At 39.4% G+C, this 14,341-nt stretch overlaps 1 protein-coding gene across 4 annotated transcripts in view; it reads right to left on the bottom strand.

Moving 5' to 3' along the window:
• The window catches only part of LOC132888099 (sodium- and chloride-dependent GABA transporter 2-like), a 38,783-nt gene extending 24,783 nt beyond the window's left edge, over positions 1–14,000 (bottom strand). The window contains exons 1-7 of one of the 4 annotated variants that reach the window (XM_060924088.1): positions 13,762–14,000; positions 13,364–13,498; positions 9,706–9,846; positions 5,653–5,731; positions 5,353–5,485; positions 5,091–5,225; positions 4,593–4,696 (exon numbers count right to left, since the gene is read on the bottom strand). In XM_060924088.1, the coding sequence (XP_060780071.1) occupies positions 4,593–4,696; positions 5,091–5,225; positions 5,353–5,485; positions 5,653–5,731; positions 9,706–9,846; positions 13,364–13,498; positions 13,762–13,951 (917 nt within the window). In that variant the 5' untranslated portion in view covers positions 13,952–14,000. Of the gene's footprint in view, positions 1–4,592; positions 4,697–5,090; positions 5,226–5,352; positions 5,486–5,652; positions 5,732–9,616; positions 9,626–9,705; positions 9,847–13,363; positions 13,499–13,761 lie in introns of those variants that run through there. The other 3 variants (XM_060924089.1, XM_060924090.1, XM_060924091.1) reach the window with 3 other exon arrangements.
• Between the last annotated feature and the right edge of the window lie 341 nt (positions 14,001–14,341).

Raw genomic sequence — 14,341 nt, 5'->3', positions numbered from 1 at the left:
GATTCAGGTCAGGGGATTGAGATTGCCATAGCAGAAGCTTGATTCTCCAAACCATTTTTGTGTTGATTTGGACATATGCTTCAGATCATTTTCCTGCTGGAAGATCCAATGATGGCCCAGCTTTAGTTTCCTGGCCGAGGCAGCCAGGCTTTGATTTAAAATGTTCTTGTATTTCATGGAGTCTATGATGCCATGCACCTTAACAAGGTTTCCAGGGCCTTTGGAGGAAATACAGCCCCAAAACATCACTAAACATCCACCATAGTTTACAGTTCGGATAGGGTTCTTTTCATTAAAGCCATCCTTCTTTTACTTCAAAACCCATCTTGAGTGTTTATTGTCAAAAAGCTCCATCAGGCCATCAGAGTTACAGTTAGGTCCATAAATATTTGGACAGAGGCAACATTTTTCTAATTTTGGTTCTGTACATTACCACAATGAATTGTGAACAAAACAATTCAGATGCAGTTGAAGTTCAGACTTTCAGCTTTAATTCAGTGGGTTGAACAAAATGATTGCATAAAAATGTGCGGAACTAAAGCATTTTTTTAAACACAATCCCTTCATTTCAGGGGCTCAAAAGTAATTGGACAAATTAAATAATTGTAAATAAAAATGTTCATTTCTAATACTTGGTTGAAAACCCTTTGTTGGCAATGACTGCCTGAAGTCTTGAACTCATGGACATTACCAGATGCTGTGTTTCCTCCTTTTTAATGCTCTGCCAGGCCTTTACTGCAGCGGTTTTCAGTTGCTGTTTGTTTGTGGGCCTTTCTGTCTGAATTTTAGTCTTTAACAAGTGAAATACATGCTCAATTGGGTTGAGATCAGGTAACTGACTTGGCCATTCAAGAATATTCCACATCTTTGCTTTAATAAACTCATGGGTTGCTTTGGCTTTACGTTTTGGGTCATTGTCCATCTGTATTATGAAACGCCAACCAATCAGTTTGGCTGGATTTGAGCACACAGTACGTCTCTGAATACCTCAGAATTCATCCGGCTGCTTCTGTCCAGTGTCACATCATCAATAAACACTAGTGACCCAGTGCCACTGGCAGCCATGCATGCCCAAGCCATCACACTGCCTCCGCCGTGTTTTACAGATGATATGGTATGCTTTGGATCATGAGCTGTACCACACCTTCACCATACTTTTTTCTTTCCATCATTCTAGTAGAGGTTGATCTTGGTTTCATCTGTCCAAAGAATGTTCTTCCAGAACTGTGCTGGCTTTTCTAGATGTTTTTTAGCAAAGTCCAATCTAGCCTTTTTATTCTAGAGGCTTATGAGTGGCTTGCACCGTGCAGTGAACCCTCTGTATTTACTTTCATGCAGTCTTCTCTTTATGGTAGATTTGGATATTGATACGCCTACCTCCTGCAGAGTGTTGTTCACTTGGTTGGCTGTTGTGAAGGGGTTTCTCTTAAACATGGAAATTATTCTGCGTTCATCCACTACTGTTGTCTTCTGTGAGCGTCCAGGTCTTTTTGCATTGATGAGTTCACCAGTGCTTTCTTTCTTTCTCAGGATGTACCAAACTGTAGATTTTGCCACTCCTAATATTGTAGCAGTTTCTCGGATGGGTTTTTTCTGTTTTTGCAGCTTAAGGATGGCTTGTTTCACCTGCATGGAGAGCTCCTTTGACCGCATGTTTTCTTCACAGCAAAATCTTCCAAATGCAAGCACCACACCTCAAATCAACTCCAGGCCTTTTATCTGCTTAATTGAGAATGACATAACGAAGGAATTTCACACACACCTGCCCATGAAATAGCCTTTGAGTCAATTGTCCAATTACTTTTGGTCCCTTTAAAAACAGGGTGGCACATGTTAAGGAGCTGAAACTCCTAAACCCTTCATCCAATTTTAATGTGGATACCCTCAAATGAAAGCTGAAAGTCTGGACTTATGTCCATTACTGTATATAACTATAACTTGAATATGTTTCAGTAAAGAGGTAAAAAAAACAAAATTTGTGTCAGTGTCCAAATATATATGGACCTAACTGTACATCAGACCACAGAACACGGTTCCAGTCAAAGTTGTCGTAGCGTTTTGCAAACTTCAGGTGCTTACGTTTGTGATTAACTGACAGAAAAATATTTTTTTCTGGCACACCTTCCAAATACAGTGCCTTGCAAAAGTATTCATACAGTACCCCTTGAACTTTTTCACATTTTTCCACCTTACAACCACGAACTTAAAAGTTTTTTATTGAGATTTTATGTGATAGACCAACACAGAGTAGCACATAATTGTGAAGTGAAATGAAAATGATAAATCGTCTTCAAAATTTTAAACAAATAAAAATCTGAAAAATGTGGTGTGCATTAGTATTCAGCCCCCTGTCCTCTGATACCTCTAAATACAGTCCAGTGCAATCAATTGCCTTCAGAAGTCATCTAATTAGTTAATAGAGTCCTACTGTGTGTAATTTACTCTCAGCATAAATACACTTGTTCTGTGAAGGCCTCAGTGGTTTGTTAGAGAACACTGAAGAACAAACAGCATCATGAAGACCAAAGAACTCACCAGACAGGTCAGGGATAAAGTTCTGGAGAAGTTTAAAGCAGGGTTAGGTTATAAAAAAAAAAATCCCAAGCTCTGAACATCTCAAGAAGCACTGTTCAATCCATCATTCAAAAATGGAAAAAGTATGGCACAACTGCAAACCTACCACGAAATGGCCGTCCACCTAAACGGACAGAGCGAGCTAGGAGAGCACTGGTCAGAGAAGCAGCCAAGAGGCCCATGATCACTCTGGAGGAGCTGCAGAAATCCACAGCTCAGGTGGGAGAATCTGTGCACAGGACAACTATAAGTCGTACACTCCACAAATCTGGCCTTTTTGGAAGAGTGACAAGAAGAAAGCCATTGTTGAAAGACAGGCATAAGAAGTCCCGTTTGCCAGAAGCCATGTAGGGGACACAGCAAATATGTTTCACCACTGTGAAACATGGTGGTGGCAGCATCATGCTATGGGGATGCTTTTCTTCAGCAGGGACAGGGAAGCTGGTCAGAGTTGATGGGAAGATGGATGAAGCTAAATACAGGGCAATCCTGGAAGAAAACCTGTTGGAGGCTGCAAAAGACTTGAGACTGGGAAGGAGATTCACTTTCCAGCAAGACAATGACCCTAAACATACAGCCAGAGCTACAATGGAATGGTTTAGATCAAAGAATATTCATGTGTTAGAATGGCCCAGTCAAAGTCCAGACCTAAATCCCATTGAGCATCTGTGGCAAGACTTGAAAATTGCTGTTCACAGATGCTCTCCATCCAATCTGGCTGAGCTTGAGCTATTTTGCAAAGAAGAATGGGCAAAAATTTCAGTGTCTAGATGTGCAAAGCTGGTAGAGACATACCACAAAAGACTTGCAGCTGTAATTGCAGCAAAAGGCGGCTCTACAAAGTATTGATGCAGGGGGGCTGAATACTAATGCACATCACATTTTTCAGATTTTTATTTGTTTAAAATTTTGAAGACCATTTATCATTTTCATTTCACTTCACAATTATGTGCTACTCTGTGTTGGTCTATCACATAAAATCTCAATTAAAAAAAAACTTTTAAGTTCGTGGTTGTAAGGTGGAAAAATGTGAAAAAGTTCAAGGGGTATGAATACTTTTGCAAGGCACTGTAATCTGTTGGCATGGAGGTGGCATCTGATGGTGGTTTTGGAGACTTGGAAACCCCAAGATTTTACTTTTTCATGTAATTCACCAAAAGTGATCCTTGGGTGGGTATGTATGTATGTATGTATGTATGTATGTATGTATGTATGTATTTATGCATGCCTCTCTTACCCTCCTCCTCACTGTACATAGGGGCAAAATAAACTTGGGTCCTCTTCCAGGCGAGTTTGTAACAGTTCTATTTGGTGTCCACTATTTTATTGTCCCAACAGTAGAAATAGACATTTTCAGGTGAGTAGCTTTTTTTTTTTAATATCCATTCCCTGCCTTATGAAGGTCAACACACTTCTCCCTCATTTGGTTTGTGTGTCTTTCCCCTACTGATGGATGACTAAGGGAAATAGGCCTCTGTGTCACCTCATATTTGTGTCCCTGTTAATCAGGAAGTCATGGATTACAGCTTGAAAGTTCCTACACACTCCAATCAACTCAAAAATTTACATTTTAAATGGGAAATATGCTTTAGTTACATTGTGTTCACTATAATTTCTTGGGGTGCCAATAATAGTGGCATGTGTTGTTGGTTAAAACAATTATCTTGATGAGGGATTTGTTTTTCTCTGAATACATTTATTTCGATTCAAGGTTGGATTTTTCGCATTTTTTTCAGTGCGAAATGAAGCGACTTCACGAAAAGGTGGATTTTTTTCTTGACCCTTTTTACTGATCTTTACAAGGGGTCCCAATAATTATGGAGGCCACTGTAGGTTTCAGTATTTATACCCACTGACCTAATTATCACCATTATTGAATGTGTTGCAAATTAATTCATGTTAATTTATGGTGCCTTATATTTAGTCGTGTAAAAGCTATTTTAGTTTAGTGCAAAACATTATCATCATCATATAGCTGGATGGGAGAGAAATGTTGTTTTACAAAATGTTCAGGTCACCTGTAGCAGTTGTTGCTGCTTTGGTTGAAGCTGCCTAGCACAGTCAATATTCCCACACCTGTACTATAAGAGTAGATAATTTGACTGGCTGCCTCCATCCATACCTGCACACCCACACACAGAAAAATTTATAAAGGTTGTGAGTAACACACTACACTTACTTTGTTACCTGATTTTTGTTTATATGCCAAGAATTCTTAAACCATTTCCTTCAAAATATGCCAATAATAAAGTTATATTTTGAATAACAGTTATCCACTATAAATTTGCTTGTCAAATTTTGCTGAAAACTAACTTCTAAACATAAAAGTGTACAGAATGTTTCTTTAGACAGAAAATACTTTGTTTTTTATACAGAGAAAACATAAACAAAAAAAATCCCATTATGGGGGGGGGGGGGGGGTTTAATGTATTTTAATCATCATTGGTCTTTCAAAATAACCCTATAGAAATAGTCAATGAAAGTGTTAGCCCTGTGTCTGTGTGTGTTTACAGCACCTGAGGCTCCAACAGTCGCTGGAAGTCAGGATAGAGGTAAAAAATAACACCCTGCATGGCTCCAGGGAGAGTCAGTCCACGAATCAGCAACACCAGCAACATTACATAGGGGAATGTGGCTGTGAAATACACCACCTCAGAACAGTGGACGGAAAACACGTCATGTAAAATGAGTTCCAATGTTGAATTTAAGTGTTTATGACTTAATCATTCCTAGTGACTAATATGGAAAGCCAATTATGGAACCCAAGCACACATTCACCTTCCCAGTGGACTTGACTCCTTTCCATATAGAGAAATAGCATATGATCCACATTGCAATTAGACACAGAAGAATCTCCCAGTTGATGTTACCTACTTCATCAATACCTTTGGAGATAGAAAGCACTCTTCGCCTGTACAGTAATATCATGGAAATAAGTGATAGCATAATATTCTCTGTAACTTATGTGTAACTCCGTATGGATTTACTACATAGTCCATCTTGGTTAACACTAAATTTTTGTAACTACTGAAATGTTGATTAAAAGCTTTACTACATTTGCATGTATATGACACTTACTCCCAAAACTCAGTGGCTGCTGATGTTGAGTTGACCTGTCTGGTCCAGTTGGCATTATTTACAAGAGTAATACAGCTGTCTGAGGAAGAAGGAAAGGGAATATAGACAGTTTGGCACTAATCATCTCATTAAATGTATGTATACTCTATCAGTGTTTTTGTTTACAGTTATATATTTGGAAATGTGGCTTTTAACAGATATTAAGATATACATACATTTTGTAAACTGTAGCAGGTTATACTCTAATAAGTTACCCAGCAGAGGAGGATAATGGGGTGTGGGGAGACATAACCTCGAGGATGTCAGAGTGGGGGAGGTTTTGAAGGGATGGATGGATGGATGGATGGATGGATGGATATTAAAGTATTGGAACAGCAAAGCCAATTCATTTGGGTTTGAGATAATTAGACGAATATGAGACAAAATTATTTTTTTTATTTAATTTCCTTATTTTCCATCTTGATGTTATAACTTAGACCATGATACATTTGTTTTTAATTGAGCAAAAGTATCTGAACAGATCGCCTTGAATTAAAATAAAGTCTCATCTCATTATCTCTAGCCGCTTTGAATGACATTATTTCCATATTCACTGAATATGAGCAATTATGATTGGCTACTCTACTACTAGGCTATCAGCTCATACATTGTGAGTCGAGAAAAACAAAATGAGAGAATGTTTTGCTGGACCAACCAAGGATGAAATAAAAACTCTACTTGAAAAAAAAAGTAAAAAAAATATGGAATGAAAGTATTTGATGGTAAGAACGTATCTTTATTTTTCAAGGATTATTTTAGCATTTTTCACAAATTCCTTCTGTCATTTTGCTGGTTTGTTTCCATTCTTCATCTTTAAGGATTAAAATTTGTTGAAATTATTTAGACTGGTTCAAAAGCTCAAAGAAGTTTGAAAATTACATCACTGAAATGTCCAAGGAAGAATTAAATAAATGTCTAAAGCTATTCTATACGTCGGCATGACAGCAAGATGGTACTTTCTACAAAAAAAACAAAACTAAAGTCAATTTGTGTAGCCATTGATAGGTTTTTAAGAAGTCCGTTGAAGTGGAAATTACTTTGCTGGACGTTTTGTATAAAGATTTTATTGATCGAATTTGCAAAAAATAAAAACAAAAATGCTCTGTTTCACAAAATCCAGTGAATGTGGATATAATAAAACAATTATTCCACTCAATCTCGTTATACATGTCTTATAGCCATTGGCTCATGTATGACTCGATTTCGTGGAATAATCATTCACTATCTATTGCTTGTAATAACTGCATCATACCAATGACCAACTGACATCACCAAACTACATTCTTCTGTTGTGATGTTTTTCCAGGTTTGTACCATAGCTTCTTTCAGTTATTGTTTTTTTGTTTTGGAAGGGTCTAGCGTAAATAAACAAATTTCATCTACCAAAAAATGTGAATTAATTCATATGAAAGAAAATGTTGTCCTGGATCGGGTAGCAGTCAAACGAGAACCTGTGCTGGGAACACTGGGTGCAAGGCAATCACTGGACATCACACAACCATTTACACCAGTGCACACTTTAGAAGAAGAAGAAACCTTTATTTGTCACATGCACACTTCAAGCACAGTGAAATTCATCCTCTGCATTTTACCCATCTGAAGCAGTGAACACACGCGCACACACCCAGAGCAGTGGGCAGCCACATTAGAGCGCCCGGGGAGCAGTCAGGGGTTAAGTACCTTGCTCAAGGGCACTTCAGCCCAAGGCCACCCCACATTAACCTAAATGCATGTCTTTGGACTGTGGGGGAAACCGGAGCACACCCATGCAGACATGGGGAGAACATGCAAACTCCACACAGAAAGGCCCTCACCGGACACTGGGTTCGAACCCAGAACCTTCTTGCTGTGAGGCGACTGTGCTAACCACTACACCACCATGCCGCCCACAATAGAGTAGTTAACCCACTTACTAAAACTTTTTTGGACAGGAGGAGAAATCTGAAGTGAAAAAATAAAACGTAGATACAGGAAGTAGAACAACACAGATGGAATCCTAAGTTCAGGTTTGAACCTCAATGTGCCACCCAAGCCATATTTTTCTGAAATATACAGAATTTCTCTAGGTAGGATTTCCCTAACTAGTCCTCAAATGAGCATCAGGTGTTGAAAGCAGAAAAAGCTCTTTAAGAAAATAGGAAAACAAGTAAATATAACTGTGGCAGTGGGGGCGTGGTCAAGCGTCGATCTATGACCGGAGGGCGGAGTCAGGGAAGGTAAGTGGCAGAATCACTACACCTGAGGTGAATTAACCTGTTTGTGTGTCTTCCCAGGAGCCGTGCCCTATTTAAAGGACATGGGACATGGATTTTTTTCTGGGTATAATTATGTATAAAGGACATAAGAAATGCCATCTAAATCACTGCAGGGCATCAAAAATGTGAAAATCACCACATTATTCAACTTTTTTATACATCAGCGTAAAACAATGATTCGTTAATTAGCTAAGCGGTCACGTGACCCGTGACGTCACAAAAACTTTTCAAGGAGCCAGCGCTTGGGTATCTAATGTAAACAGGTTACCGAAAGGGACACCATCGACAGTGACATTCCCGATGTTTCACAGAGATGTGAAGTTAGACCCTATCAATTCGAACCGATAGCTGGAAATTCACATGAACATAGATCTCGTCTTTACTCTGATGGGTCAGATGATTCTGAGAGTGAGAGTTCATTCAATCCCCATGAAACTGAAAGCGGTCGGCTCGATAACACATCCTGGTAAGTTAAAAACAATTCTGCTCAAAGGCTAATGATCTGCTGAAAGAAGTATTATTTTTGTATCATATATTGAAAGTTCATCATAGATCTAGCTAAAGTCCGTTGCAAGCTAGTTTTTTTTTGCTGATATTTTTCGAGATTGATTGAGATACAATGCTTCCAGAGTCCGAGATGAAAACATTCAAAATGGCGAAACGAGTCAGAATTATGATAATCAATAATTGATACACCCAAAATTATAATACTAATCCTTACCGCATGAGGCCCATGGTAAAACCACACTTCCAGGAGGGGCTGCCGTCTGCCTCCCAAGCCGGCCGAGAGCGCTCATCGTCGGGCACGGCCAGGCGGGCGAATGCCCTGGTCCGTCCGCCCTGTCTAGAAAATAATGGTACAACTCCGAGTGAAGGTATCAATGCACTGTCGAAGCGCGCAGAAGGTGTTAGTACGCCTGTCATTATAGTGCGGACTTTCCATAGCATAGAAAATCGCCACGTTTCAATTTGTGTAACTGAACTTTGTTTCATGTCACTGGTCATATAAACCTATGTAAACAGGAAAAACGTGGAAGAGTTTGGTCGCATCTAACTACAGCCCCAAAAAATACCATTGGCCATGCTGAGCCTAGCTACATTGCTAACAGGAGTAACAGCGCGTCTGACTGACTGGGAGGTCGCAATACACCATGATGTTCAATGTACGTTAAACACTCTAAAAACGAAAAATTTTCTTGTCATCTAAGACACAAAAAAATATTTTGTCGCATTCGTCATCATCACGATTCACACTTCTCCATATTCATCTACCCGCTTGTGCTGTACCCGAAAGTTTTTGTGACGTATGATCACGTGACAGCGGCTCTTCCGGTTGTAAAATATGCATATCGGAGCTCGAGCAGAAATGCCATATAATCACCACGAATATAATGATTTTGCTGAATTTAATAGATAATTTTGTATTTGTTGATGCAATTATTTCATATTTTTAATGGAAAGAAACTGATATAGCGTGCATTTATGTTTCATGTCCCATGTCCTTTAAGGAAGAGAGCGAGAGCAGAGCGGGCTCTCTCCCGACCAGAACACGTGTGTGTGGCGTGTGTGTGCGTCCATGTCTAAGTAAACGTGTAGAAGCTGAAAAGCTAATAATAAAAGAGTTAGTGAGAACTCAGTACTGGCCTGCCATGCTTCTGTGCTCCACCCACCTAAACACTTGCTACAGTAACATTGCTTATATAGCAAGGCTAGATGATCTGTTTCATCAATTTAAGGCACTCTTGTTCCCATTTCATACTTGTGTTCCAGATGTTGTCACAGCTGGCCCAGGGAAGCTGAGACTTGAAGGATGAGACCAAATAGAGCAATGCCCAGGCCAGGATTATGATGTAACACATGCAGCCATACAGTTGAATCACTTGGCCTGCATAGCCAACACCTGAAAGAGGACATAAAGCCAGTAAGTAATAGACCACAGGGAATAAAGTTCCTAATGTTGCATAGGACAAGTACACTGTGTGGCCTAAAGTATGTGAACACCTGAAATTTAAACCCATATATGAGCCTTCCCTCAACTGTGGCCCCAGAGTTTGAATCATACAATTGTTTGGAACGTCTTTATATGCAGTTACATTACATTTTCCCTTCAATGGAACTAAGGCTACATCCACACGACAACGGTAACGAGATGTTATTTAAAAATATATCGCGTCCAAATGGGCAACGATCAGTAAAATATCAGGTCCATATGGCAACGCAACGCTTGCTGAAAACGATGCAATACACATGCCACACCTCTAGGGGCGCTGTAAGACGGTCCCTTCGGAGACACTTGAACAATAGAAGAAGTAAGGACGCATGCGCATAAACTATTATGCGCGAGACTTCATATTAGCCACAAAGTCAGGAAAATCTGTTCGTAAAATTACATTATAATGACCAAATACAATGAAAAGTATTTTTCCAGTCTCACCTGTGAAAGGTAATCCCATGTGATGTCGTTTGGACGGCAAACTTGTTGGTACAGTTAAACGCAGCTAATCTTTATTCTCTGCTTTGACCTATCCAATATGGCGGCGAGGATGACGTATGATTCTACGCGGAAGGCGGCGTCTTTAATGGTCCGGAATAAATTGAATACTACACGTTGATGGATTAATTTGTTGTTTCTCACCTGTGAAAGGTAATCCCGTGTGATCTTGTTTGGACGGTAAACCTGTTGGTACAGTTAAAGGCAGCGCATGAATCTTTATTCTCCGTTTTGACCTATCCAATATGGCGGCGAGGATGACGTATGATTCTACGCGGAAGGCGGCGTCTTTAATGGTCCGGAATAAATTGAATGCTACACGTTGATGGATTAATTTGCTCCTCTACGCCCTTTTTGAGGAATGTATTGTCGGACTTAAACCAACATCTGAAGAGGTGAGATCGCTCCTTTTTTTCCCTATTTTTGCTGGCGGGATTGACTCTGCCCTAAGGGCAGAGTCTCTCTCTCTCTCTCTCTCTCTCTCTCTCTCACTTTGCACCATTACACAATAAATATTCACAGTGAAAATATTTTGTAAGCGCGTTTCATGAACCAAGTTATAGGTTTTGTTGACAACTCGCATCGCATCGCAATGAGAAGATCATTGGCACTACTGGTGTTAAGAATCAGACCATTTCATAAATGAATATTTTGCTGTAGAGCTGCAGTGTTTGTACAATTGCATGTTTTTGCTTCACTATTACTGTCACTATTCTGCTTCTTGCATTACTACTGTGAACTAACACTGAACATAATAATGATAATAATAATAATAATAATATCCAAGCTCGTGTTTCACTCTCACTAGTGCTCTGTAAGGCTTTTTCCTGGTGATATCCTGGTGATATTCGTTACACTTCTACCCGGCGTGAAGCACTCACAGTCATGTGGTTGTGAGGTCATCGTAAACAAATCCGTTCTACTCATCCAGACGATTTCACAATGGCAACGTTGCCAGATCTTTCCACTCTGGAACCCGTTCTCAAAAAGATTGCGTTTTGGGCACCCAAAACGCCGGTGCCGTGTGGACGCCAGGCCTAAACGATAAGCAATTGTATCGGAGTCACCTGAATCCGTTGCCGTGTGGACAGGGCCTAAGAGGCCCAAACCTGTTCCAGTATGACCATCCCCCTGTGCACAAAGCTAGCTCCATAAAGTTAAGGTTCACCAAGTTTGGTGTGGATGAACTCGAGTGGCCTGCACAGAGCCTGGAACTCAACCCCACTGAACACCATTGGAATGAACTAGAACTTTGTGTGTGTGTTTTTTTTTCAGGGTCTCAGAATCCATTGTAATATCATTATCCTTGTTACAGTTTAAATGTTATAAGAGAGTATTTTGTTATGATAAACCAGAGTGAGAGTGAGTGAAGGGTTTTTGTTTTCTTTTTTTTGGGGGGGCATTCAGAGAGTGCGTCTTGGACAAACAGGTGTACATACATGAAACTTCTTAAATAAAATCTTCCTCTGTCTGTGTATGCGCCTGTTTGCAATCTTTATTAAATGAGAAAACAGGAAATTTACTTCAAAATCTAACACAACTTACCTCAAGAATTTTGCTCTAGCTTTCACTGCCATGAATTCTCTCCCCATTAAAATGGCAGTTAGCAAAGATTTTGTGAAAGAATAAAATCTATATTTAAGCTGAAGACAGAGCTAGCATTACGGTAACATGACTTGAGTAACCCAATTAATTAAAAATCACCCACTGAAATCCCTCACCTGAGTTACTATCATTCCACCAATTTTCAGGAGGTTGTAATCAGGGTTGTTCAATCTTATCCGCAAAGGGCCGGTGTATTACACTGTGAGTAGTAAGAAAGTACTGACTAGTTTCTAATTAGCTGGCATTAGCAGTGTTGTTCACATCATCTCTGAGAAGCAATGAGGATGTTCAGAGGTGTTTAGTGATTTACATAGTGAAGAGATTGTAATATAAAATATATTTTATGTACAACATAAATGCCTGGTGTTAGCAGTGTTGTTTACGTTGTCTCTGAGAAATAGAGAGGATGTTCAGAGGCATCCAGTGACCAACATAACTGCAGGCTTTTTATTTTTAGTGTTTTCATGATTCACGTGGTGAAGTGATTAAAATAATATTTTATGTTCAACAGTATACAATAAAATTAAAACAACATGGCAAATTGATGTCATTGTCAGACGACGGGCAGGGTGCTGTTCAGCTCATGCATTAAAAAAAATGATACTGAATATGTGTAGAGCAGATCGGTCTACACATACTGTGTTGAATGTTGTGCACAAATTCACAGACTGTGTTAATTTTAAATCTACACAAAACTATGTGTAAAAAAGCTGAATTCTTCCAGTGCAATTTTATTTAATATTGACAAATTTATACATGCCTCTTTTTTCAACCCATCTGGATTACTCTAAGCCTCTCTTCACTGGTTTACCAAAAAGCTTTATCAATAGTTTCTAGAGAGTGAAAAATGCTGCTGCATGAATCTTGGTGTACAAGAATGCAAGGTCACTATACATCTGTAAACAGCTACATTGTCTAGCACTGACTTAGAATTGATTTTAAGATGTGTAGTGATATTTAAATTCCTTTTGTCTTGCTTCCACTGTACCTCGTGAATTAATTGTTCCAATGTCCCAGATCAATTAACAAATATCCTGGCCATACCCACTATCCTGCAAAAGGGTAATGAGGCAGCCGTTTGTTTATGGCCCCAAACTTTGCAATTCCCTCTGTGATTACCCAAGAGCTGTCAATCATCCGGAAACATTTAAAAGGAGACTAAAGACATCCATTTGTCAGCAGTTGAACCCAGTTACATTCCACGTCAATGCATGCATAAACTAACACAACCTATCCACCCATCATCTGTACCACTTATTTGTCACAAGCGGATCTTGAATACAGATTCAGTTTATGAACATAACACACCATTGTCACTTACCCTTAGCCAGTGGGCAGATATGTTGCCAGCATGTGATAGCCCCCTCTTGTGTGTATTGTCCCATAGCAGTTTCCAGAAGGAATAGGGGCAAACCACAAGTCACAGCAAACACAAAGTAGGGCACCAAAAACACCCCTAATAACATGCAAACAATGCCAACCTCCAAATTAATGACAAAATACAAAAAAAGAGTTTTACTTGGTTTCTCCAAATAGAGAAACACAGCAGCCAGTTGTTAAAGACAAAATACTTGTAAATACTAAAATACGGTTCCTCTACTTCAGGGTTTCATGAACTTAAGTCAGGGAAAGCACATTAACCATGAACCAACAATTCATGCAAACACACAATATACAAAGAGACAACAGACAATATAAAACCTCTTTCAGTACTCTTACCTCCTCCATTCCTGTAGCAGAGGTAGGGGAATCTCCAAACATTGCCCAGACCCACAATATCTCCTGCTACAGCCAGAAGGAATTCAATTTTACTCTCCCAGCGTCCCCTTGCCTCTAGTTTTCGGTTTTTCAACATCTTTACATGAATTTCTCTCTCCTGCTGTGCTGCCTGAATAACACCTCTTTGCATCTCTTTGATTCCTAGCACCACAGCCAAGTTTACCTTGAGCAATCACCTATGTTTTCCTAGACTTAACAAAAGACAGAAGCAAAGAGTTGGTGTTTATATATAAAACACACAAGTCACCTTGAAGCTATTGAACACATAAATATTTAAACTGTACTGAGGTGTGGTCAAAACAGAACTGAAAACACAGACACGTACATTTTTCTAGAATACTTACATTAGATTTCATGTATTATCATGAATGTACACAACAGATGGGTACGGAAGCCGCGAGAGGCCCTTCATATAATCTTTTTTTATTCACCTTGTTATCCCGAGATAACGACATAATTAATTCAGGATCTCGAGAAAACAACACAACTAATTCGAGATCTCGAGAAAACAAAACCGTAG

This window comes from Neoarius graeffei, chromosome 6, assembly GCF_027579695.1.
Source record: "Neoarius graeffei isolate fNeoGra1 chromosome 6, fNeoGra1.pri, whole genome shotgun sequence".
NCBI lineage: Eukaryota > Metazoa > Chordata > Actinopteri > Siluriformes > Ariidae > Neoarius > Neoarius graeffei.
Note: the sequence above shows the minus strand (reverse complement) of the source record. Positions and strands in the feature narration are given on the sequence as shown.